The sequence below is a fragment of the Stenella coeruleoalba genome (genome assembly GCF_951394435.1).
Source record: "Stenella coeruleoalba genome assembly, chromosome: 18".
Taxonomy (NCBI): Eukaryota; Metazoa; Chordata; class Mammalia; order Artiodactyla; family Delphinidae; genus Stenella; species Stenella coeruleoalba.
Window position 1 is genome coordinate 76,124,707 of NC_137164.1, and position 25,000 is coordinate 76,149,706.

General features: G+C 51.4%; 1 protein-coding gene across 5 annotated transcripts in view; it reads left to right on the plus strand.

Moving 5' to 3' along the window:
* Positions 1–25,000, plus strand: part of ARHGEF7 (Rho guanine nucleotide exchange factor 7) — a 362,900-nt gene that overhangs the window by 58,846 nt on the left and 279,054 nt on the right. For all 5 annotated transcript variants that reach the window (XR_013824848.1, XR_013824849.1, XM_079902929.1 and 2 more), the window contains 2 exons: positions 5,368–5,569; positions 17,180–17,268. Coding sequence is in view for 3 of the 5 variants with exons in the window: in XM_079902929.1 (XP_079759055.1) it covers positions 5,368–5,569; positions 17,180–17,268 (291 nt within the window). In the remaining 2 variants the exon portion in view is untranslated. The remainder of the gene's footprint in view (positions 1–5,367; positions 5,570–17,179; positions 17,269–25,000) is intronic.

Below are 25,000 nucleotides of genomic sequence, written 5' to 3' on the forward strand. Positions count from 1 at the left end.
CCTGGTCACTTGCATCATATTTTCTTATCTACTCTGCACAAAGGTACGGAAGTTTGGGAATAAGAAATCCATACCTAGTACTTAGATGATGAAGAAATGGCTGGAAGCCGAAGAACCTAGAGGGTTTTTTTCTCTTTATGAAAGCGTGACAGCACCCTACTGAGTCAGGATGCAGCTTGTGAAGGAGGGACTCTCTTATATCGGTGCTGGTGAGGTGGGGAAGCCACCTGAGATGAACAGTCCTCCTGGAAAGTGAGGAAAACCCATTTGTAAATCGTCAGGAGACAGGCTGCGAGCACAGGCTTGGAAATGAGGACCTGAGAAGGTGAAGTACAGGGCCGAGCGGAGACCGTGGGGAGGGGCCGCCCCATCCGCCAGCCAGGGCGCGTGTCCACCTGCTGAACAGCCGAGCCCGCTCTGGACCGGATGGTGGCCTGGTCCTCAGCTCGATCAGCCGGTGCTGTGACTTCGCTTCATGCGACACTTTAGTAAATTATTGTATGTTAGAGAATCAGGGAGCTCGTCCTGTGAGTCTGAAGAGAACCGGCCCCCCTGGAGTCTCCAGAGACCACCGCTCTCTACTTTACCACCAGAGAGTGTTGCCCAGTAAGCTGGTGTGATGCTCGGAAACGGAAGTTAACCTCGTTGGAGCTGTGTGTTGTAGAGAGAAGTTAATTTGAGTTTGGTCACGAAGCAGCGGTAAAAACGGAGAGCTGTAGAAGGGATATAATTTTTATGTGTTTTTGAACTTTTTGAACTCGAACTAACTCTCCATGCTGTGTGTCTGTGACTGTTCTTCCTCTCTGAGAAGTCCCATTGCCCTGTTTCAGGCCTTGTGAACAACACAACACACCTGAGCGTTTTTTCTCTGTGCCAGCTCTGGCTGGTTCCGTGTCTCACCTGGACTGACTCATGTGACCCTCATGGCCACCCCGTGAGGCTGGACGGACTTAGAGGGTCCCATTGCAAGCTCTGTGGTCCAAAGCAAGGGAAGATGCCCAGACCACTTGAAAAATAGTTTCAATTAGCTCTATGAAATATGCAAGGAAAATGCAAGAAAAATCAAGCTTTGGATAAAGAAACCTTTGCTGTCTGACCCATTCGCTTGTGGCAGTTGTCGGTTTTTTTGTTTGTTTTGTTTTTGAGTAAATGAGGACTGGATTGCAAAGGAATAATTTTAGTAAGATAAAGTTAAATGTTCTCTTGTGATGAATGTTGCTGAGATCACGGTAAGTATAGCATTGGTGTTTCATTAGCAAGAGAAAGTTCAAGTTACATCAGAACTAAAAAGCCCCAGCCGCCTTGCCTGTGCCGTGGACCTGGTGAGCCACTCACGAGGCGAATGCGGTGAGACTCCTCTTGACCTGCTAGGTAAGAATAACGATTTCAGACTTCCCTGGCGGCACAGTAGTTAGGAATCCGCCTGCCACTGCAGGGGACATGGGTTCGAGCCCTGGTCCAGGAAGATCCCACATGCCGCGGAGCGACTGAGCCCGTGCGCCACAACTACTGAGCCTGCACTCTAGAGCCCGCGAGCCACAACTACTGAGCCCACGTGCGAGAAGTACTGAAGCCCGCGCGCCTAGAGCCCGTGCTCCTCAACAAGAGAAGCCACCGCAGTGAGAAGCCCACGCACCACAACGAAGAGCAGCGCCCGCTCGCCGCAACTAGAGAAAGCCCACGCGCAGCAACGAAGACCCAACGCAGCCAAGAATAAAATAAATAAATTTATTTAAAAAAAAAAAGGGAATAATGATTTCTCCACCCCTTGTTTCAGGGGAGCTTTTAGAAGAGGGAGGAAAAGAGCTGAAGCGGTAAGCTAGTGACTGAATACGCCCTTTCCAGCCTCCCAGGGCAGCAGCAGCGGTGGCGGTAGCCCCCCGTGCGGAGGGCTGGGCTGTCTGCCTGGTGCGTGGTCCTCACCCCGCCTGGGCTCGCGCCCGCTCACAGCGCTCCTAGAGCCCATCCTTGGGTGTAGGCCGTGCTCCACGGCTGGGAACCTGTGGCGTCAGAATGAAGGGGTCCAGCCTGGCCGCCTGGCCCTGTGCAGACGTCACCCTGTCCTGTGCTTAGTGGAGTGTCCCTTTCTGAGGTGGGGAAGGCGTCCCTGGTGTTTGCCTGGCCTGCAGCTGTAGGGAGAGTGTAGGTCACCACCTCGGCAGCGTCCTGATGAGAGCCCCGTGTGCCACTTGGATGCCGCCCGGCGTGTGCCCAGCAGTAGGGGGACAGACAGGCCGGCAGCAGGGCTCCCAGGGCAGTTTGACCTCCTTAGGGGCCTGCTCTGCACCTGTGTTTGTTACGTGTCATGTTCGTTATTGGAATTTGTCACCCGAATCGGCTCTGCAAAGCCAGGGGAAGTCACAAAAAGGAGAATGTCATGGAGATCAGAGTAGACGGCTGATGAGTGATGACAGTGGTCTGCAGAGAGAGAGAACCTGACACAGTGTATGAGCGGGTCATGTTTCTCTGAGCAGAGCGAGGACAGCGTGTGTGTGCTGTGTCCCGGCTGTGACGTGAGCCCTGTCTGGCCCTCACCGCTCAGGTGCCCCTGCCAGCCCGCGTTTGAGGGGACAGTGGTCAGCCAGAGGCTTCCTGCCAAATGTGGATGAGAGATTGCTTTATCGAATATTCTAAGTATTAAATGTGAAGTATGCATTAAATGTTTAATCCGTTAGATATTTAGTGTATTAATTTGAATTATTAAATAAACATGATTTATAGCAGTTAACGTATAAACACATAAATAGATAAACACACATGAACTATTTTAGGCATTCTATCAGCTCCTCTTCTTGACGTTCTGCCTGAGCACTGTGTTTGTGCTTTATCTTTTTCATCTTGCTTAGTGATACATGAACCTAGTTTAAAGACTCAGGTAACTCTGCAAGACTTGCTATTAGGAAACAATCAGTAGAGACACAACCGCTTCCCATGTTTTCTCTGTGTCTCTCTAAATAAAATGCCTTATATAAAGGTTGGTTTGGGTTTTTTTTTTAAAATAACACAGTGTTGCCACTGTGGACGTCCCACAGTGGCAGGGGGCATCAGGGCTCTTCCACTTCCCCTGGGCCTTAGCTTCACGGGTGCTTCCGGGCCTCCCTTCCCCGTGGCTGAGTCCTCTAGTGGCTTCGTTGGGTGGGTGTTAGTGCAACACCATCATGACCCAGACTCACAGTGGGGCCACCGTGTGCTGGGACTGTGCTTTCCTGATGACCTTCTGTTGCCTCTTTAGTTTTCTGTGCACCTTGTGCAGATTATAGTCTGGTCTGTGGCCTTTCTTGAAGGAATCTTGTCTGCGCATTCAGACGTGTTAGGGTTTTTCAGTTTCCTCTTCCTGGGGGCCGCTGGTGAAGTCTTCTGGCTGCCAGAGCGTCTCTTGGTTGCTGCCAGGACGTGCCAGCTGCCGCCTCTGTGCTTCCCTCATCACCTGCAGACTCCTTTGACCCGAGTCGACTTCCTCCATGTCTTTCTGGGTCTTCACTTTTTTCGTGGTTAATTCCCTGTTTTGGAGGAGTGCATCTTATACTAACTTCTTGAGCAAGGGTGCAGGGGAGGTAAAGTTGTTCAGATCTTGCATATCCGCAGACGTCTTTTTTATCCTGAGACGAAAGTTTTTTTGTCTTTAGCTTTCTGCAGTTTAGTTACAGTGTGACTTGGTCCAGATTTCTTCAGGTGTGTCCTGTGTGGGGTTCACTCAGCTTCTTGACCCTGTGTGTTTGTGTCTTTTGTCACATTTGGGACATTTTTAGCCGTATTTCTTAGACTCCTTTTCAACTCTGTCCTTTCTCCTCCAAGACTTCGATGGTTCCAATCTTAGATCTTTGTCATTTCCCCCAAGTCCCTGGGGCTCTCAATTTTTTTTCACTCTGTCAGTTTGAGTAGATTTTGTAAGTTCTGTTTCATTTCTGGGATTTTCTATTTTGTCTGTTTTGAGAGAGCTTCATCTTAGTGTTGGGATCCATGTCTTTTCTCAGTCAGGCTCCGATTTTCCTTGTTCTTGGAATAAGGGGTGTCTTCAGTTCTATCCTAGACACTTGGGAGAGTGTGTTGGAAGATGCTGGATCCTGCTGAGATCTTGCGTCTGCGGCTGCAGCCCTGGCTGATGGGGTTTTGTGTGGCGGTCCTGGCTGAGGGTGGTAGACCGTGGTTCTGGGGACAGCTTGGTTTCCTTGCTGTGGTGTCGGGTCAGATTCATTGACCTGGTGTCACTGGGGTTTCTCTTGGACCCCTGACAGTGCTGCTGGAGGGGGGTCGGGGAGACGCTGGGCCTGGCTCCCCCCACGGGGCTGGGTGGAGGGCAGGGGACACCTGTGTGGGCATATGGGGCTGCCTGCTGCCACCTGGGGGGACTGGACGCTGGACTCCCAGCCTCATCTTGGCTGATGTCACTGGTGCTGGAGGAGCTCTGGGGCTTGGTGGGCCACGGGACGTCCTGCCTGGTCCCCTTGGACACCCGCGTGCTGGCTGAGTGGCCCATGTGCTGTCCCTTTCCCGCCGCTTTGGCCAGGAGAGCAGACTCTGCTTGGGGATTTTTGTTTGCCGACTTCCGTTGGCAGTTCCAGGTTGCAGGCCTCCCCAGCACCCGGTCTGGGATAGATGGAGACAGACATTCCAGCCAGTCTGCCTTCCTCTGCCCACTTTTCAGAGATCTGCAGTTAGGCTTAATCTCTGAGAAAGATGCAGGTTAAAATGAGGTACCCTTTCTTCCTGTCGGTTTGGCAGTATCCAGTGTCGGTGAGTGTTTGAGGCAGTCAGACGTCTTAGACGCTGCTGGCGGGAATGTCTGGGACCTTTTTGGAGGGCAACTTAGCAATGGGCGTTAAGATTTAAAATGTGTCATCCGTGTTCTCTGACCTGAATTTAACGTATCGGCTCATTTACAGGCGTGTGCAAAGACATGTGCAGACAGTTCTGATGCAGCCTTGTTTTGCAGTAGAAAGCAACTAGACATGGTCTCAAGTCTAGTAGTGAAGACTTGGTTAAGTAACTAATGGCACTGCCGTACAGTGTAATATTAAGCAGTTAGTTAAGACTGAAGTAATTAAGGACTGCTAGGAAAATGCTCACAGTGTATTAACTTGTTGCAAACTGTAGAGAAGTGTGTAGCGTGTAAATGTGTGTGAAAGTGTGTCTCTGCTCATGTAGGCACCACACTGGCAGGAATAAGACCTTTGCAGCCATTGAGGGTTTCCTCCGGGACTGGACCTGGGGCAGTGGACAGGGCCGTGGGGACTTTGGTGTGTCCAGCGCTCCTCTGCCACGTGAACGGGGTGGTTACGCCCTGTCTGTCCAAGCGAAATCTGTTCGTGTCATCACAGTGTAGAATGTGTGTCCTTCATGACGTCTCCTCCCTTCTCCCCTTTTTAGGACATGACGGATAATAGCAACAATCAGCTGGTCGTAAGAGCCAAGTTTAACTTCCAGCAGACGAATGAAGACGAGCTGTCCTTTGCGAAAGGCGACGTCATCCACGTCACGCGGGTGGAGGAAGGGGGCTGGTGGGAGGGCACGCACAGCGGCAGGACCGGCTGGTTCCCCAGCAACTACGTGCGCGAGATCAAGCCCAGCGGTGAGTGGCCGGCGGGGGAGCAGGAGGCAGGGCACGTGCCCCCTGTCCTGGGCGGGACCAGTCTCCCGTGTCCTTTCTGCGAGGGGGAGTGGTGTTTGCCCCCGCGCTGGGGAAAGGGCTGCACGGTCACAGGCTAGCTCTTCATTCCGTTGCGACATCAGCACTATAAAATAGAGGCTTACTCTGTTATTTTCCCTTTGTAAGGAGAAACATCTCAAATCGGTTGGGGTTTATTTTTGTGGTTACGCTTTTACATAAGGTAAACCTTATCGCCCTTTGTAGGGCTGCTGTCAGGACTGAGAGCTGGCTCTGTCCCGCAGGCTGTGGCGGCTTCTTGCTGTGGTGGGTTTCTTGCTGTGGGTGCTTTTGCCCGTCATGTACAGTTAAGTAATTTCTGTCCTTTTCTTTGTGCTCATAATAGCATTTTAAAATGCATCGCTTTCCTTAGGTTTTCTGCAATTGCTTAACATTACTGAATTTAAAAAATCACTCAGATGCTTATCTTGTTTTGAAAGGGAATAGTGAGTGGTACTGGCACTGTTTTCATTTCTGCTTAGATTCACGTCGTGGAATCGCGGTTCTCTCTGCGGCCTGGGATCTGTGATTTGTGTCACTCCGGTATGGGTGTGGAAGTTCAGGCGCACGGCCTCTGCGTGTGTGTGTGTGGTGCTGTCCTGCGTGGCGTCACGGGGGTAATGGCAGGCCTCCCGAGCACGTCTGCCCAGCAGTCCCTCGTTCCCTGAAGCAGCGTTCATTTATCGATGGAGACTGCTGGTTCTATCAGTGCAGTCATGTAGTCCTTGCCTTCATGGGTTCATGTGTGTATGTGTATATGTTTGTATTCATATGGAGCTGGGGTGTAGGCGCTCTGTTGAGTGAGATTTCAGAACCAGCGTCTTAAAGGGAAGAGTGGGTGGCCGGAGACGCAGAGGTGGGGAGGGATTTGCAGGCCGCGTCTGCTGTGACTTGACTTGCATGTCGTCCGTTGTCTGGAAAGGCCTTGCTGTGTGCGGCGGTGTTCTGCTTCTGCTTGGGGAGAGTGGTGGTGGTCCGCGGTGCGGGTAGGGCCGCGTGGAAGGAGTGCGATGGGAGCGGCTCCGCGTGGGGAGGAGCCCCGGGGCCCACGGGCGTTTCAGGTTAGGGTGCGGGGACGGCGCTCCCTCGTGGGGTCAGCGGGGCTCCCTCGTGCGCGTTGGTGCAGCCTGTGCTGCGGGCCTGGTGGCACAGAGCAGGAGCCCGGGGAGCACTAATTGCTGCTCTTCGGCTTTTTGAGGTAGCAAGAAGAAGAGCTGTCTAAAAGTGAACGTGACAGTTTTGATAAAACGAGTATTTTCCTAGCAGTGACGCCAGACCATAAGTATTTTAATAAGGCAGCCTGCAGCCCTGATTGGTAAAGGTTTCGGTGTTGGATTTTGGGGGGGAATAACACGTGCTTCTTCTGTCTTTTTTAGATTGTAGTAAAATTTACCATAATGTAAAATTGACCGTTTTAACCGCTTAAAAAAAATGTTTACGTGTACAGTGTAGTGGCACCAAGTACGTTCACGCTGTTGTGCAGCCACCACCACCACCCGTCTCAGAGCGCCCTCATCTTCCCAGATTCTCAACCCCTCAAACAATCCCTGTCTCCCCTGAGCCCCTGGCAGTCCCCACGCGACTCTGTCTCGACTGACGTTTGACTCCTCAGAGCCTCGTGTTAGGGGAATCATACATGATTAGTCCTTCTGTGACAGGCTTATTTCACTCAGCATGTCTTCTGGGTTCACCTGTGTTGTAGTGTGTGTGTCAGAATTTCACTCCTTTTTAAGGCTGAATGATATGCCCTTGTACGGTTATGCCGCTGATAAACCCTCACACCTCTGTGTTTCTCCTCTGTTCTCACACTGCCGCCACACTTGGAGCACTTCTTACACCAGCGTGTGGGCTTTCCACACATCACGCCACTGGATCACACCAGCTAGGTGTCCTGCAGTTCAGTTCAGTTCTGATAGCCATCTGCCTGGGGTCAGTGTCACAGAGGCTGACGGCTCAGGCCCACAAGACTGACCCCACTTCATACGCCACCAGCCCCAGGTTGTCACCTGGGCTTCTGACCAACTGGCTGTAAATCGGGGTTCCTGTGACCCTCTCCTAGAGTTTGATAGTTTGCTGGAAGGGCTCACAGAGCTCGGGGGGAGCGCTCCTCAGGTTTCCTGGTTTATCCCGGAGGAGAGGACACAGATGAACAGCCGGATGAAGAGGCACAGGGGGCGAGGCCCAGAAGGGTCCCAGGCGCGGGAGATTCTGTCCCCGTGGAGTTGGGGTGCCACCTTCCTGGCACGTAGGTGTGTTCCCCGACCTGGAAGCTCTCTGAACCCCACGCTGTTGGGATTTTACAGAGGTTTCATCCCAGAGGCATGAGTGATGGTTAACTCAGTCTCCAGCCCTCTTGCCTTCCCGAGAATGGGGCGGGGCTGGAAGCTCCGAGCTTCTAATCACGGCTTGGTCGTTGTGGTGACCAGGAGGCACCCAGAAGCCCCCCTGGAGTCGCCCCATGAGAACAAAGGACGCCCCTGTCACCCAGGAAACTCCAGGGGGTTTAGGGACTGTGTGTCAGGAACAGGGTCAGAGACCCAGTGTTAGAACAGAAGATGCTCCCAGCGGCCTCGTCAGGAGTTCCGAGGGCTTCAGGAGCCTCGTGCCAGGAACCGGGGGCAGAGACCAGTACATATGTGTACGTGTTTTTATTTGACACCCGAATTTTATTTATCCATTCTTCTGTTCCTAGACTTTTGGGTTGTTTCTAGCTTTTGGCTCTTGTGAATAATGTTGCCGTGAACATGGCTGTACAGATGTCTGTCCTGAGTCCTTTCAGTTCTCCTGGGTATATTCCTAGGAGTGGAATTGCTGGCTCGTACAGTGACTATGTTCGGTTTTTGAGGAACTGCTGTGCTGCTTCCACAGCAGCTACGCCATTTCACATTCCCATCAGCCATGCACGGGGATTCCTATTTCTCCACATCTTTGCTGACACTTGTTGTTTTCTGTTTTGTTTTGTTTTTTTGATAATGGCCATCCTAACGGGTGTAAAGTGGTATCTCATTGTTGCTCTTTTTCTATAGTTGATATCGTTCTATTGTTGATAATAAAAGCAAGTGTATTTTCATTATCATAATAACACAGTTAGCAATAATAGCCAAGTTTTTATGTTCTGGTTCCTGTAGAAAGTGCTTTTCATCTGTGACTTCAGTCCTCACCACAACTCCAGAGGATAAGTACTGTTGGGATATTCAGGGCATAGGGTACACATGTCCTCAGGGGTCACAGAGCTGGTGGTGGGCACGTCCTCAGGGGTCACAGAGCTGGTGGTGGGCACGTCCTCAGGGGTCACAGAGCTGGTGGTGGGCACGTCCTCGGGGTCACAGAGCTGGTGGTGGGCACGTCCTCAGGGGGTCACAGAGCTGGTGGTGGGCACATCCTCAGGGGGTCACAGAGCTGGTGATGGGCACGTCCTCAGGGGGTCACGGAGCTGGTGATGGGCACGTCCTCAGGGGGTCACGGAGCTGGTGATGGGCACGTCCTCAGGGGGTCACGGAGCTGGTGATGGGCACGTCCTCAGGGGGTCACGGAGCTGGTGATGGGCACGTCCTCGGGGTCACGGAGCTGGTGATGGGCACGTCCTCAGGGGGTCACGGAGCTGGTGGTGGGGCACGTCCTCAGGGGGTCACGGAGCTGGTGATGGGCATGTCCTCGGGGTCACGGAGCTGGTGATGGGCACGTCCTCAGGGGGTCACGGAGCTGGTGATGGGCACGTCCTCAGGGGGTCATGGAGCTGGTGATGGGCACGTCCTCGGGGTCACGGAGCTGGTGGTGGGCACGTCCTCAGGGGGTCACGGAGCTGGTGATGGGCACGTCCTCAGGGGGTCACGGAGCTGGTTGTGGGCACGTCCTCGGGGTCACGGAGCTGGTGATGGGCATGTCCTCGGGGTCACGGAGCTGGTGATGGGCACGTCCTCAGGGCGTCACGGAGCTGGTGGTGGGCACGTCCTCGGGGTCACGGAGCTGGTGGTGGGGCACGCCATAAAGAGTGGAACTTGCTGATTGTGCAGACGTCTGTTGAATCTGTGCCTCTTGAATTTTGCTGTGCACAGCTCATTTAAATGGGAATTCTGGTCTGATTTTGAGTCACCATAGTAAGAGTGCAAATGAATTTTTCCTTTTCAGGTATTTCTCCAAAGTTAACCTTTGAAAATTACACTGCAAAGATAGTCCCAGAGGGTTGTTTTCAGGTGGATGAGAGTATGGTCAGTGTCGTCTGTTGTTTTCAGGTGGATGTGTGAGTGTGGTCAGTGCCATTTGTGGTGGCGGGTTGTCACAGCTGTTGGCCTCTGAGCATCTAGCAGCCTGGCATGAGTGTTCTGCTCTCAGCCCCACTTTTGGAGGGGGGTTTTGGGGCTGAGAGCCGGGGGTGGCGAGGGGGGCAGATGTGGCGCTAAGGAGAACCAGCCATTGCATGTTTATGAGTGTTTACCTGCATCAGGAGTGACTGCATCACTTTGTTCTGCCTAAAATTCCTATTGTGGGAGAGAGAGAGGGAGAGAGAGAGAGAGACCCCTTTTCATCGTATGTGCGTAACTGCATTGTTGTCCAAGGGCTGTTTGCAGGGGTCACATGGAATCCCTAGTTTTCATACCAAACTGAGACCCAAGTAACTTTGAAAACTTTCCTTTTTTTCCTGTTTGTTTTTTAAAATAATAGGGAATAACATATTTGCTTAAATTGGTGATCTGTTATGCTGAGTATTCTTTATTTGACTGTTGAACCAAGGGAATAACCTCTTTTGGTAAGTTTCTATCCCGGGTGTCCTCAGGTTACTCTCCAGTATATTCTAAGGAAAGCTGTCCCCGTCTGATTTTAAACGTGGGCATTTGAGAAGGAAAGACGTGAAACCATGTTTTTACCGTATCACTCTGTAACAGTTGAGAGTGAAACTCTAGGATCACAGTAACATTTCTGTATTGCATTTTTTTTTAGTAATTAATGTGGCTTTTTGATTTTGGAATAGGTTTCCTTTTTGAAAGGGCAAGTTTAGCATAAGTGTTGTAATTCACAGTGTCATTAATGCTTAATTTTCTGTAAAGAAAATGTGCCAGGTCCCAACATACAGACTTCTCTAACTGGCCATCATGTCAGGGTCATTTCCTTACGAAAGACAAACAGCGACTTCCTTTAAACAGTGAGTTTCTCTTCTGCGTTAAATTTTGATTTGATTTACTAATATTTCTATCGAATAAACAAAGCTGAGATTCCTTCTCCGTGATATCCCCTGGGCTGCACGTCTCGGGGTGAGTTCTCGAGTGTCCAGCCTCCGTCCGGCTTCTCGGGTGGGGCGTGTGCGCGGCCGCGGCCGCCTGCCCCCTTGTGGCCGGAGGTGGCAGTGCTCTGGTCAGGCTTCACCCCGCGTGTTTGTGTCTTGGACCTGTGTGTGGTTTCTTGTTTGAAATACTCCCTCCTTGAAGACAGATCTCTTCCAAGAGTCTGCCTGAGGATGCTTCACGTTTTGCTGCAAACGCACTGGATGTTCTTCCTGAATACGTGAAACTCATTTTATTCACACAGATGTATATGTGTATTTTGCACGCACGCGTGATAGTTTCTTAAATTCGAGAGAGCTGGAAGGAAAGCAGCCAGGAGGCCGGCTCTGTAGTGAGCGGCGCTGCTGCTGCCCTCCTTCCGGGAACGCGGACACGCTGGGTCTCCTGTGGGTTAGAACGTGAGCACTGCCGTGGCCGGGCTGCTGCTGGGGGCACCCGTGGGCTCGGGATGCTCCCAGGTCCCGGTTCACGTGTGCACCTCGTGCACCGGGTTTCTGTTAAGCGGTCATTTCTGATGCGCTGAGTTTTCTCGTCAGTGAACAGTGAAGGCACTTCTTGGAAGTGTTCCTTTAGGATCGGGTGAGCTTGGGGCGCTGAGTCATGAGCCGTGCTTGGCAGTGATGTGGGAACTTAAATGGCTCTCACTTGCTACTCTCACTTGCAGCGTGATGTTTAATGAGCATTCACACTGCCATTTCCTAAGTTTCTCATTTTCCAGTATTTTCTGTTTATTTTTGGCATACTAAAGTGACATGAAATGCAAGCTGGATTTTGGACGCAGTTATTACTCTGGCTGTGAAAGAGCAGTGTTTGATAGAAATATAACCTGTGCAGGGAGAGGGACAGGGTGACACAGAACCTTGTTTCATCAGTGTGGCAGGGAAAAGCCTCTGCCCTCACCCCCTTCTTTGGCGTGGAGTGGGTTTGGGCGTGTGCATGCACACATGTGCATGGGTGCACGTGATGCTGTGTTTCTCAAGGCACCCGGAATGGGGCTGTGCCTCTCCATGCTCTCTCTTCCTGATGCACATTTTTTGGGTGGGGAGAGTATAAAATGTAAGCCTGGCACCTCTGGGGCGTGTGGGGAACCTCACGTATGTACAGAGCGGCCTGCGGTTGGGGGGTTGGTCATTTGTCTGGAATGTGGAAGTGAGTGTCTCTCTAGAGTAACATAATAAACGCACGCTCACACGAACACCGATGTTACTGGGCACTGTAGGGCGTGTTCTATGAGCGTGGCCACGTCCCAGTGACCGTGATTAACACCCCCTGGTTCAAGGACACGCCCATGGGTCAACTGTCCTGTAGCAGTTTGGGGTCAGGGTCCATAGTCTTCAGTAATAGAGATGCTCTTTTCAAAAAAAGTTTTATTTGTGAAATATTACGTTAAAAGTAATCCAGGCATGTGAAAACAGAGCACGTGGGACAGAAAAGCCGATGGGGTGACGGGCAGAGGTCGCTTGCTCCCCCCTCCCCCTCTCCTGGCCATCGCCCCTGGGAGACCCCGGCCCCCGCCATGAGCTGCCTTCTCCGTGCAGCCCCTTCTGTGTGTGGTGGGACTTCTCTGCCTGATTTGTGTCCTGCAGACTTTCTCTCTGACTTGTCCTCCCTTGCCCTCTCTCCTGTTGGTTCCCTTTATCAGGAATGCTAACTAATATCGTTTATTTCATGTCCACGGACATTGACAGTCATCTCTTGATGCCCCTCTTTGTAACACGAGAACTTACCCTTGACCTTTTTCCACCTTTGCATTCTGTTTTTCATACTCCAAGGTTGTTAACGATTGCACTCGGTTCTAAAATCACAGCCAACGTCCATTCAACAAATATTTACTTTAGTGGCCACTGTTGTGGGAACTGGGGGAACAACAGTGAAAAAACAACAGAATGTCTACCCATAAATCAGGAAGCCTACCTGAGGTCCCCTGAATAGAAAATTGGGTAGCATGGGTGATGGGGAAGGGGGTGGTGCCCTGTGCTCCCTGCTGGCGTTAAGTAAAGAGAGGAGGGGCTTTGAGAGGATAAAGAAGGCTTAGGGCAGAGCAGCCCCCATGCACGGTGTAGATCTTATTTGGTTCCTAATTCAAATAAGCCAACTACAAAAGCCTTGTTGTAACCGACCGGGAAGTTTGAATGTGGACTTGCATCAGATAATATTAAGGAATTATTAGGAATTTGTCAGGTGTGATAAGTGCCTGATGTTAGGATTTTAATTAAAGAGGAGAACCCTCTGAGTAGGGTGGACACGGAAGTGTTGGTGGGCTTTGCTGTGAGGCTTCCAGGAGGAAAGAGGGTATGAGAGCAGCCGGGGGCTGGCACCTGTGCAGGCTCAGCAGGGGCACACGTGTGTGGGGTTCTCCCCACTCCTGTGCACACTTGGAGATCTCTGTAACAGAGGCTCAGACCGAGGTTCAGGAGAGTCCACAAGGACAGATTATGGCTAAATGAGCCAGGAAGATGCTCAGCAGTTGAAAGCCAATAGGAAGGAGTACAGGGTTGAGGAAACTGGCAGCACAGAAACCAGTGACCGTGGGGCTTAACCCCTGGGGAGCCTGACCGGGGATGGGAGAATGGTTTCCAGGCCGGGTGACAAACAGTGGGGACTCAGAAGCAGGAGCCAGAGTTGGAGTTGTCCTCAGGGTTGAGCGTCGCCCGTGGGCTCCGAGGGGTCAGTGCACACAGCCTGGCGGGAGGGCCGCCACCAGCGCAGAAAGCAGGGCTGTGAAACCTTCGGACAGGAGAGGCAGAGGGAAATGAGGGATGACGAGAGGGAGCCCTTACCCTTCCAGAAAGAGGCGGAAGAAAAGCCCACGATAGCTGGGCCCTGAGGTGGCCGGGGTGTGACTGCCTTTGCCTCTGGAAGCATCGCCAGCGGCAGGGCCGCCCCCCGGGGGTGGAGGGGTGACCGTGTAGGGCTGCCGTGCTGCCCTAGCCCAGGACGCGAGAACTTGCCGTTTCTGGAAAGTCACGCTGCCTGCTCGTTTGCTTCGTTGTCTCCTGAACATCCGGTTAGCTTTTACCTTCCGTGGCTTTTAATCCGCTTTCCATGCTTTCGTTTCTTTGCTTCACTGGACCACACTTGGAGTCCATTCCTCAGATCTTTCCCTTCCCCGTTCCCTCCTCACTGCCCTGTTTACCTGTCCACCAAGATTTTCGTTTTAGTGACCATCGTATTCATTTCTAGAAGTTGTTTCATTCTTTTCCGATGCTCTTCATTTCATGATGCCTGTTTAACTCATTATGCTCCTAATTTCTCTCCAGGCATTTGAAGCACATTTGCTGTACAGCCTCCTAGATTATCCTGTTAATTTCTGCATCTCGGGGACTGGTCCCCTCGTATGTTTTCTGTTTACACTCCCTTGGTGGTTCATTCTTCGTGAGCTTGTGCTTTATTTATGGATTGCTCTTTGATGGATGGCTGTTCAGTGGGTACCTCTGCACCCTGGGTTGCAGAAGTGCCTACGGAGACGGCTGACATTGGCTTCCTCCGGGCCCCGAGAGCTTTCTTGCCCTTGGCAAATCCTGGTGGTCCTGCAGGAGATGGTGTGGCCTTGGACTGCACGCTTGGCGGGGTCAGCCTTGGTTTGGTTTCTCACAGGCTGTGTCCCCCATCCCTGAGTGGCCAGCACACTTCCTAGCTGCTTCTCTGGCCGGCGGACAGAAGTCTCTAGGCTTTCTTTCATTAGCCGTGCGGGTCACCAGAGCTCCACCCGGTGGGACGGGGCAGTCCCGTAACAGCACTGGTTGCAGCCCGGCCCCAGGGCAGCTCCCACCACTGCCGGTGCTTTGCGGCCTCCTTTACTTGGGGCACCTGGTGGGGGTGGTCCCCATCCCCCTCTTCGTTTAGCACATCTGTGTTTAGCTTCTGTTGTTATCGGCGTTTTTGAACATTTATTGCGAGAGAGGGGGGCACGTGTTGCGTCCGTCGGCCCTGGAAGGTGGCGCTGTGCTGTCTTCCTGGCTCCCCCACCTCGTCCCAGCGAGTGCAATCTGTTTTAGCCATTGGATGGGCCAGAACAATGTCTTGTTTTTCTTAGGATAGTGGGAAGGCTGAGTATTTTCTAATATGTTTCCTGTGCATTTTCCTCTGTTATGCGTGCCCATGACTTGGCCTCTGTTATGTTGCACTGACACTTCAAAGTTTTCTCTGGTGGAGGCGCTAGAGGCCACCCGAGGCTCGCAGGGGTCCTGCGCTTCTCCTCGCCCCGCCACCACGGACGACTGTCCCTGGAGCCTGGGCCTGGAGCGTCAGCCAGCGCTGCCCTCCCGGGTCTCCCGCAGGTGGCACGGCGGCAGTTGCACCCTCTGCAGAGGGCGTGTTGGCGGCTCCTTCGTGTGACAGCTCATTGAGCGTCTGGACCCAAGGCTTCGGGCGTGTGTTCGTGACGCCTCCCAGCCCAGAAGTTTCCGTTCAGCGACCAGCACACTGTGTGCTTCCTTTTTCTGAGGGCGAAAAGACAACCTCTTTGGACTTAAACCTTGATTTGTCTGGGTCTCTTCTGCCTGTCCCTTATTTTTATAGAATATTAGTAGATTGAAGCTTGCTTTTGAAAAAGCTTCTTCCTTGTAGTTCTCATAGTAAATCGACTGAATTTTATTAACCGTGATGTTGTGAGGTATGTCTTAAGTTTAAGTAGAATGAGGCAGTTGGCAAGTTATTTGCGTTTAAAAAATCTAAAGCAGATTCAAGCCATTCTCGTGAATTAACCTTGCTGCCCCCGTGTTGCTGTGTGTCTTCCTCCACGTGCTGCGTATGGTCCCCGGGGCGGTAGTTGAGGCTTCAGCCACCTCCCTTTACTGTCGTCGCATATGCTTCCCCCAAACTGCAGATTTTAAAGATGAAAAGGCATTTTTTTCTTCGGATGGAAACGTCGTAGTTTTTTCTTCCACAGTTAAATGCTTAGCTGCAGATACAAGATTGGGAAGCAAAGTGTATTAGCTAGACTAGACTGGTTTTCCTCCTTGTATTTCTCATGGTTTAGAAGTAGTTTATTTTCTGTGGAGTTCTGCTTCCATCCCATGGGCAGAGAGAATTCTTTCAGCTAGGAATAACACCTTCTGTTTTGCTCGTTATTTTCAGCTGTTTGGAAAGCCCTTACAGTGAGGCATTGAAAGAAGAGTTAGGTAAACAGCTCCATAGGAGGAGGGGGACCCACAGCTAGAGACAGTGCGTTTTGCTTTGGGCATTTTGGGGGTTTCTGTTGCTGAGAAGATAATGGAGCTATTGAGCAGTTGGAATTCGGGGCCCGGAGCTCAGGAGTGTGTGGGGTGGGAGGGAAATGCTGCCTAAAGAGAGATATTCTGGACAGGCGTGTTCAGCATCCTTCTACCTAACACGCCGGAGGGGCCCCGGCAGCCGTGTGTACAGCAGGACCCTGCAGAGGGGGCAAGGGAGGAAGGGGGTTGTACAGACCGAGGCCCCCAGGCCGTGCTCATCACAGTTTCTCCTTTCCTCCCCACCAGCCCCACTCTGATGTAGCCTTGGAGAACCAGTGATAGACGCACCCCGCGGAACCTCAGTGACAGACACACCCGCCCCACAGAACCTCAATGGCACACACACATACACACACACACACACACACACACAGAGTGCCAAGGAATCAGTTGGCAAGCGCTTCTTCAGTACCTATTCTGAATAAATCTCTCTTGAATTGGATGAAAGCCATGTGATGTTCAGTGCTTGAATCCTTGCAGTAGCCGTGACCGCTTTCCTTGTCGTCCCTGGTGTGGCGGCTCCGAAGGCAGTGAGGTTTTTCCTTGTTGCCCTGTGTGGGGTGACTTTCCTTCCTTGTCTGTTGCCCTTGTTTAGAGGGACTTCTGCATCCTGAGTGACCTGGATCCCTCCAGATACAGTCCAGCCTGTGGGTCTTGATGTCTTAATATTGTTACGTGTCTGCCAACGTTGTCTCTGATGCTCTGGGCCTAGTAATTCACCCGTACTGCACGCCTGAGCTGCATGTGTAGCGTATAGCTTAGTTCTTTTTTGTTTGTTGACAGCAGTGGTGCATAATCTGTCAGATTTTCAGCCTGGGCTGGGAGGACGGGCTGGAGGCACGGCTGTGGGGGCCTCTGAGCTCAGGGAGCCGACCGTGTGGTGGAGATGGGGCTGGGGGCCTGCTGGCTGCATGGGCTTCTGTCCCGCCGCCCGTTGGACTGGGGGCTCATTTGGGCCCAGAAGCTGGGGTCGTGCGGGGCTGCCGCGTGTGGTCCTCTCTAGGGTGGAGCCGTAAACCTGCCCTACGTCTTTATTTCAGAAAAGCCCGTGTCACCCAAATCTGGAGCCTTGAAGAGCCCTCCCAAAGGATTTGATACAACTGCCATTAACAAAAGCTATTACAACGTGGTGAGTAATCGCAAAACGGTTTCGAAGAGTAACTTGTTTTTTTGAATGTCTCTAAAACTGAGCAGTGTAGAATGTAGGTAAACTGCCTAGAGAGGGAGGAAGGATATAAAAATCACGTATCGTCCGCCACACAGATACAACCACCGTTACTATTCTGCTCTGTTTCCTTCTGACCTCTATGTATTTCTATAATACTCTTATAGTTTTGTATGAATGTGTGGAATAGTACCCTGTTCTTATTGCGTAACTGGGTGTTGTGATTATTTCCCCATGCGGTTACAGCTCTTCAACACTGGGATTCTAAAAGGTGCGTAATGTGATTTACAGGTTTTATGTGCCTCAGAGGCCATTATACGTCAGAGGCCATATACTCCATTGGGAGTAGACGGTCAGTTTTCCAGATCAATACAGTTTCTAGTTCATTTTGTATGTTAACGTAGTCTTTTCTGGGATTGATATGTGTATATATATCAAATAGCATGAAATTCGAGGAGAGTGTCTAGACATTGTACATAGTGAAGGCAAGGGTTTCAGAATCCTAAAATTTGCTGCATTTTGAAACTTGAGCAGTTTGTGAGCTTAAAAAGTACCTGTGGCATTAAATCTAATATCTAATCCAAACCTCCTTTTTCCTGAACCGTTCCATCTGCTGGAAATGGGAAATGATAGTCTAGATTTGGGTAGATGTTACATTGCCGGTGTGTATCTACCTGGTGTGATAAGCCAGCAGGGTGACCTTTCTAAACACAGCTATGTTTTGAGTTCTGTGGGAAGCGTGCACTTACTTAGTTATTCCTTTCCTCACTCCCAGTCCTCTTTACTTTCTCGATTGGAGATGTAAGTCTGAGCCACGAGACCTTTGAGGATCTGGAGTAGAGTAGCGGCTGCTGAGCCTCTCCTGGCAGCAGCCCTTTCATCACGAGCGTTGCGTCTCCGGTGCTCTTACGAAGAGATGGTGCAGAGTCGTGCAGACCTGAACCAGTGACCTGGGGCTGCGCGCTCAGCTCTCTCCTACGCATTTGCCCCCAAATCTTGCAGCGCAAGTTGGCCTTGGGGGCCCTCGTTCATTTCTTAAGGATTTGTCAGGGGCTCGCTCTGCCAGGCCCTGCTAAAGGCGTTGCTTACGCAGCGGTGACGAGAGCGGCAGGAACCCCTCCCCGTCGGTGTTTCCTCTCACCACCTGCCCCCGATCCGTGGCCTCCTCTTTGCAGGACTTCACTTCTGTACCTCTTCTGCTGTCCGGTCTCCGTGCGCCAGGCCGCTGAGCGCACCCCTGGTGGCCCGTGGCCTCCCCTCTCCTCGTGTTGGTCACCTCCTTCCCTTGAATCTCTCCACCGTCTCGCTGGTCTGTCCCCGTTCTCGTTAGCGCTCTTCACTGGCCTCATCTGGACTCCGACCCCCGCTGGCAGAGCACACCTGCGTCCCAAGGGCTCAGGGCGCCTGCCTTTCCTGGCCGAGCTCTGCTCTCCAAACCCTCCTCCTTCGAATCTTTGTCTCTTCGGGGTTTGTTCCTGGGACGTGGCTCTGCCCACGTTTGCTCTTCAGTGCGTGGAATGTGTTATGTGTGGGGTCCTGTGCCGCTTCAGCGTTTGTTAGGGGGAAAACTTTCAGCTTACGGAGCTGCCTTTTCTTCGTGCACGTTCTCAGGTGAGGCGTTGCTTTCTTTTCCGGGGGAGGCTGCAGCGAGCAGCGCACTCCTCATCCACAGTGACGTGCCACAGCGGGAGAGCCTCCTCTTCACTGGTGTGCGTCCAGATAACTGTATCAGAGGAAAGCAGCCGGTGCCGTGTGAGCTGGTGCCGGCAGCACTGCGCTGGCCTCCGGGGACCCTGCTTCCACTGGGTGTTCTGTAAAAGTAGGTAGCCGTGCTTTCCTGGAAACCCTGGTGGGTTGTTTTCTTCGGCACTGTGTGTCGTGCAGTCCTCTCTGGACTGAAACGTAACCAGTGCTGCTTTAGATTTCCTTCTTTAACTGCGCTTACACAGGGAGAAGAGCCTTTGTGTCACATGTGCTGTTGTCTTGGAGTCAGCCAACTCTTTCATTCTGGATGATGGGGAAACGCCTTGGCTTCAGAATCACATCCAAACGGTTGTTTACATAAAGCTCTATGAGTGAACAGCGCATGTTAAAATTGCGGTCGTGACGGACATCGACGTATAGAGCTCGTGGGAACCATCTTTCGGCATATAGCACTCTCACTTTGCAGTGAACAGAACTGGTTAGTGACGAAGCCAGGAGTCAGTTTCAGCTTTCCTGAATTCCATATTTATAAATTATACAGAAAAGTAAAATGTGGGGCACAGTATGACACACAGAACAAATAGAATAGATAATGTGTTAAACTTTTCGCACTTCCTTGTGTAGTTTTGTTTTCGCAGAAAACTGCAGAAGTACAGATATCTTTAACCTCACTGAGAGATAAGAACACTTTCTAGGAGATGAGACCAGTGTGGGCTGATGATCTGTGAAAGATTTAGGTCTCCACTTGGGGTCAGTGGGGAGCACGGGAGAGCATTCTAGGTGGAGGCCCAAACACGTGGAGGTCAAGAGGCCGTGAGGAAGCTCCGCCGTCATGTGATGGTCAAGACTGGGGAGCAGGAAGTGGCTCCTAGTGACTTATGGCCGTTGGTCACCTCTCCTCCCCTTCCAGGACCACGCCCCCCGCCCCGTGCACTGTTGGCAGACATGCTGGCCTTCTGCAGGTCTCTGAGGTGCTGTTCATTTTTCTTCATTCTTCCCTTCTGTTCTAGGGAGTTTTCTGTGTTTGCTAATTATTGCTTTTGCTAGCTCAAATCTGATCTTGAGCGCCTACCTTTCAATTCGTAATTTCCATTTGATTATTTTTATAGTTCAGTACAGACTGTATTTGAGTCATTGTTCTTATACTTTAAAAAATTCTTTAAGCATAGTTTTCTTTAGTTCTTTGGACACTTTGTTAAACAGGACTTTTATTATTTTAGGGCAGTTTTAAATTGACGGTAGACTTGAGAGGGAGCTAGACTACCCACGTACCCTCTTCCTCCCACCCCGCCACACACACACACACACACACACACACACACACACACACACACACACACACACACACACACACACACACACACGCCTCATTACCAGCATCACTCACCAGATGGGACATTGTTCACCGAGGATGGACCTGCACTGACACACACACTCATCCAGACTCCCCAGTTTACTTTAACGTTCACTCTCTGTACACGCGTGTATTCATCATTACAATGTCAAGTATGTCACTGCCCTAAAAATCCTCTGTGCTTTGTGGCTTCTTTCCTCCCCACCCTAACCCCTACCCCTGGCAACCACTAATCTTCTTACTGCCTTAGAGTTGGAATCATCCAGATTGTCGGCTTTTCTCTGATATTTATTTTGGGTACCTGGTTGAGCTCCTAGAGGTAAATTTCCTGATGCTGGGGGTACGGGTCCCCCGTGACTGTGTCCCCCCAGGGTTCATAGCTCAGGCTGGTCTGCACTGAGCCTCTAGCACGTCATCAACTACAGCCCAGGGCTTCCCACCCCAGCGTCTCTGCTCCAGGCAGTGCGACATCTTGGGGGCAGTAGCCTTGTGTCCCCTCCCCTTATGGACTCGAGAAGAGTTGTCGATTTTCAGTCTGTTCAGCTTTTTACTTGTTGTTAGGGTGGAGTGACGACTTCCACGTTCCTCACGTGCAGAACCAGGAACTGTTCTCAAAAGTAATATGGCAGCTGTTCATGGAATTCTAAAAACACTCAAGCCCTTTAATGTGGTAATTCTGCTTCTTGAAATCCACCCCAGAAAAATCACCTGAAAGGTATTCAGAGATGCTTGTTCAAGGGTGTTTTCATAGGGTGCTTTGTTACAACAATAAGCTGCAAGCAACCTAAATATGTAGCAGTACAAGAATGGTTAAGACACCAGCAGTACATCCATCTATAATTCTCAAAAATGCACTTGAAGCTTTAAAAAATGTCAAATATTCATTTTAGGTGCAGTAAGCAGAACATAAAATTACCTAGATAATGTGATGTAATTATGTAAAAACGTTGTCCCTGCAAGTAGAAGGAAGTGTTCCAGACAGTGTGGCAGAATCCCATTACTTGATAATGCAAGTAATAGAGGTGTTTGGAGGATTACTTTGGCACCAGAGCCCAGACTGTGCTGGAAATGTCAGCAGGGCGTTAGAGACCTCAGGTGGGGGAGTCCGGGCCTCAGACACAGAGAGTCATGATGGAAGAAAAAACCCATAGCTTTGCTTTAAGTAAAGAGTTGATTAGTTTTTGTGACAAAGCCAGCCAGCACTGTTAACTTTGTTTTCTAATGTGAAGGTGTTTGAGGTCAGTCTGTCTTCAGGCTTAGGTCAGTGAATGGTCCGGAGAGCCCTTGTTTAGGTTATGGGGGGAGGGGTGCTCCGGCTTTGTGTGTAGTGTTTGGGTGTCCTCTTGGGGGGCTGGCCTGGCAGAAGCCCCCCAGCTGCTCATGCAGTCATGTGTTTGTAAAAGGACGTTGGAAATGCTGGCCTTGGCCTTGTAGTGTTGTTGCGAGGATTAGCAGTGGGCCTTAAGGTGCCTGGTGAAATGCTGGCCCTTAAGAGGTTTTCACGGTTGTTAGGAAGAGCGTTTAGAAGCACTGGGGGCATTAGGCCCATTTGCCAACAAGCATCCCATTTGAGAATTAATTACCTGGGAGGGCTGGAGTCAAGGGCGACAGGATCATACAGTGAAAGGGAACATGTTTGTCACCTGCCCGAGCTTGATGGGTTTGACAGTGAAAGGAGTTGACTGCACCTACGGCCTGGTAGCAGACGCCTTTTCTGGTGGAGATCAGAGAAAGTCCTTCTCTTCTAGAAGCTAGATGCCACCCCCAGAGGGAGTGAACGGTCTTTTGACACCCCTTTTAGGGGATGTCACCGGTAGAGAACGAGGTTTCTTAAATATGTCCATCTGGGAAGATATGGGTCCTTATGGCCTTCCGTGTCCTGTGATGCACTGGGGCTTTATTTTCCAGGGTTACATCAGTGCTCCTTATCTGTGGACAGCAAATAAGGCATGGTTTGCTTCTACTCCCCGGAGTACAATGAAAAGGCAAGGTAGCTTTGTCTTTGAAAGATTGCAAGTATAATAGGTAGCAATCAGTGGTTTTAATAAATGTTCAGAATAGACGTGCATCTTGCATAAAATGCTGTAGGAAACCTCCACGGACCTTTCCGGTGCTCCAGAGCGAATCTGTGCCCGTCCGTCCCCTTGGCTCCTGGAGTTGCCTGGAGCCTCTGCCTGGTGGCCGGAGGTTGGCCTAGAGCCACACTGACCTCAAGCACTGCTTTGGCTTCTTTTATCCTTTATGGTCCCTTTACCTCGCCCACCTTAGCCAAGACTGCTTCTCAGTCCTGACGTCTGGTGTCTCCGCCCGGGGCCTGTACGAGGCTCAGGCCCATTATGGCTCTCACCCGGGACAGGGCAGCTCAGCTCCCTGCGCTCTCTGAGGAGCTGCGCCCTCCTCTCCTGTATCCCACCCACATTCATACCGATGGCGAGGGGCCTGCTGGCGTCTGTGACAAATTCTGCTCCCACTGTTTTTATGTAATTTCCTTGTTTTATATAGATGGAGATTTCCTGCTGGTAGCAGGAGCTGGGTAGAGTAGCAGCTGAGGCTTGGCCTGTGAATGAAGAAAGAGTTGAGCTGTTCAGTCGCGGGAAAGGCCGTCTTGTGAACTAGTCACGTCCTGAAGAATGGAGTCACGTGACGGAGCTCCAAGTAGGACTTTCGCGGGTTTGGGCTGGAAGGCAGAGTCCGAGGAGGTTTGTAAGATGCCTCCCACCTGAAGTCAGGGAGTGGACTCTGAGTATCTGTCACAGACCAGTAAGAGCCCTTTGGTGAAGACATGGCAGAGCTGGGACTCACGCCCGGGTCTGCTGGCTCCCAGGGCCAGCCCCTGGCCGGCACAGACCAGAGCGGCCCTGCAGCTTCTGCTGGAGCTCTTGCGTAGTAAACCTTCAGCATTTGGAAGAAATACATCCCAAGACCTCATGAATTCCCAAGTTTAGAAACACTGAAATAACGTAACTCCTTCTAAAAGGCACAGTAACATACACATTTTGCGTGCCCCGCCCCCCAGACTCTTTCTGCAAGTTAATGTCGTGAAGTGCTAAGAGCACGCAGAAATCAGCACGCTGCGTTACATCAGTGGCTGCCAGTGGGGGTGGGGAGTGGGCTGCAGCCCTGTCCTCATGCCTCTGGCTCTGCGGGCGGGCAGGGCTGCAGGCACAGCTTCCTGCCCTGCCTGGCCTTCCTTCCTCTCCTTTCCCTCGGGGCGGGTAGCTATGAGCCGCTCGAGTCCTCTCTTACTTTTTGAAACTTTAACCCCTAAAATACAGTTTAAATAGACCAGGCTGAAAGGAAACGTGCGATGGTTATTTTTCCTTGTGGTTCATGGGGCTAGTTCGGTGGGTGGGAGAGGGGTAAGAATAGCTGTGCCATTCTTGAGTGTTTCCTACTGTGTTTCTGAACCAGGCTCATGGTTTTGAAATTGGGTTTTAGTTTGCGATGATAATCTTTTATTGTATCTGGATCAGATGACTTAATGTTACTGTGTATTTCTCACACGTAAATCAGTTATTTATTTATTTATTTATTTACTTATTTATTTTTTTTGCGGTACGCGGGCCTCTCACCGCTGTGGCCTCTCCCGTTGCGGAGCACAGGCTCCGGACGCGCAGGCGCAGCGGCCATGGCTCACGGGCCCAGCCGCTCCGCGGCATGTGGGATCTTCCCGGACCGGGGCACGAACCCGTGTCCCCTGCATCGGCAGGCGGACTCTCAACGACTGCGCCACCAGGGAAGCCCAGTTATTTATTTTTAAAGGACTATCGATGACACATAAAATAGAACATACGGCAGCTACCAAAATTTGCAGTGGAAGTTGTGACTCATTTGTAAAATGGGCGCTGCTCTACGCTCCTTCGCCGGCAATAATGAAGTGAGTTTCTGTGGTCTGCAGGGTAATGAGTTGGTCCTTTGTTTTGCTTTGCTGTAACGGCTGACAGTTCAGGGATTGTCTGTGTGGCTTGCCCAATGTCGTCCTCCTGTGTGGCACCATTGTTTGACCCGACTGGGCTCTCCACGCCTCCCGCCTCGGGGAGAGCTTGTGTCGTCTGGGCTCAGCCCGGCTGTTCCTCATGGTGCCGAGTAAAGGCTGCTCTTCCTGTGAAAGCTGCTCGCGTTCTCTGGACCAGCCTTTGTGTGATGGAGCTGTGGCAGCCGGGCTGTGAGGTCTCATGGGGTCCTGCAGCAGCCAGAGTGTGCAGAAGTCAAGAAGGGGGAGACAGGTGATGGCCGGAGCACACAGGCGTGCCGCCGACCTCGGGGAGGGACGTGTGGCCTCCTGGCTGCGTGGACGGTCGGCGCCAGCATGCCTCACTTAGCAAGTCTTGGTCGTGTGTTTGTGAGAAGCTAAGTGTAACTTGGATGGTTTGGGTGGGATTACTATAGAGCTTGACTTGAGCACTTATTTGGAGATCATGTTTACAACTAGTAGTTGAAATTTACCAACTTAACTGTCACAATCGCTGCAGTCTTTTCTTTGGCATTGCTTCTGGTACATTCTCTGGGAAGCTTTTGTATCTGCTTGCTCTGCTTCATGCTGCGATGGAAGAAATGCCGTTTTCTTCTTCTCCTCGTGCCCGTGCGCCTGCTGTTGCCACGCAGGGATTCTCCTCTTCCCTCGCACAGGAGCTGTTT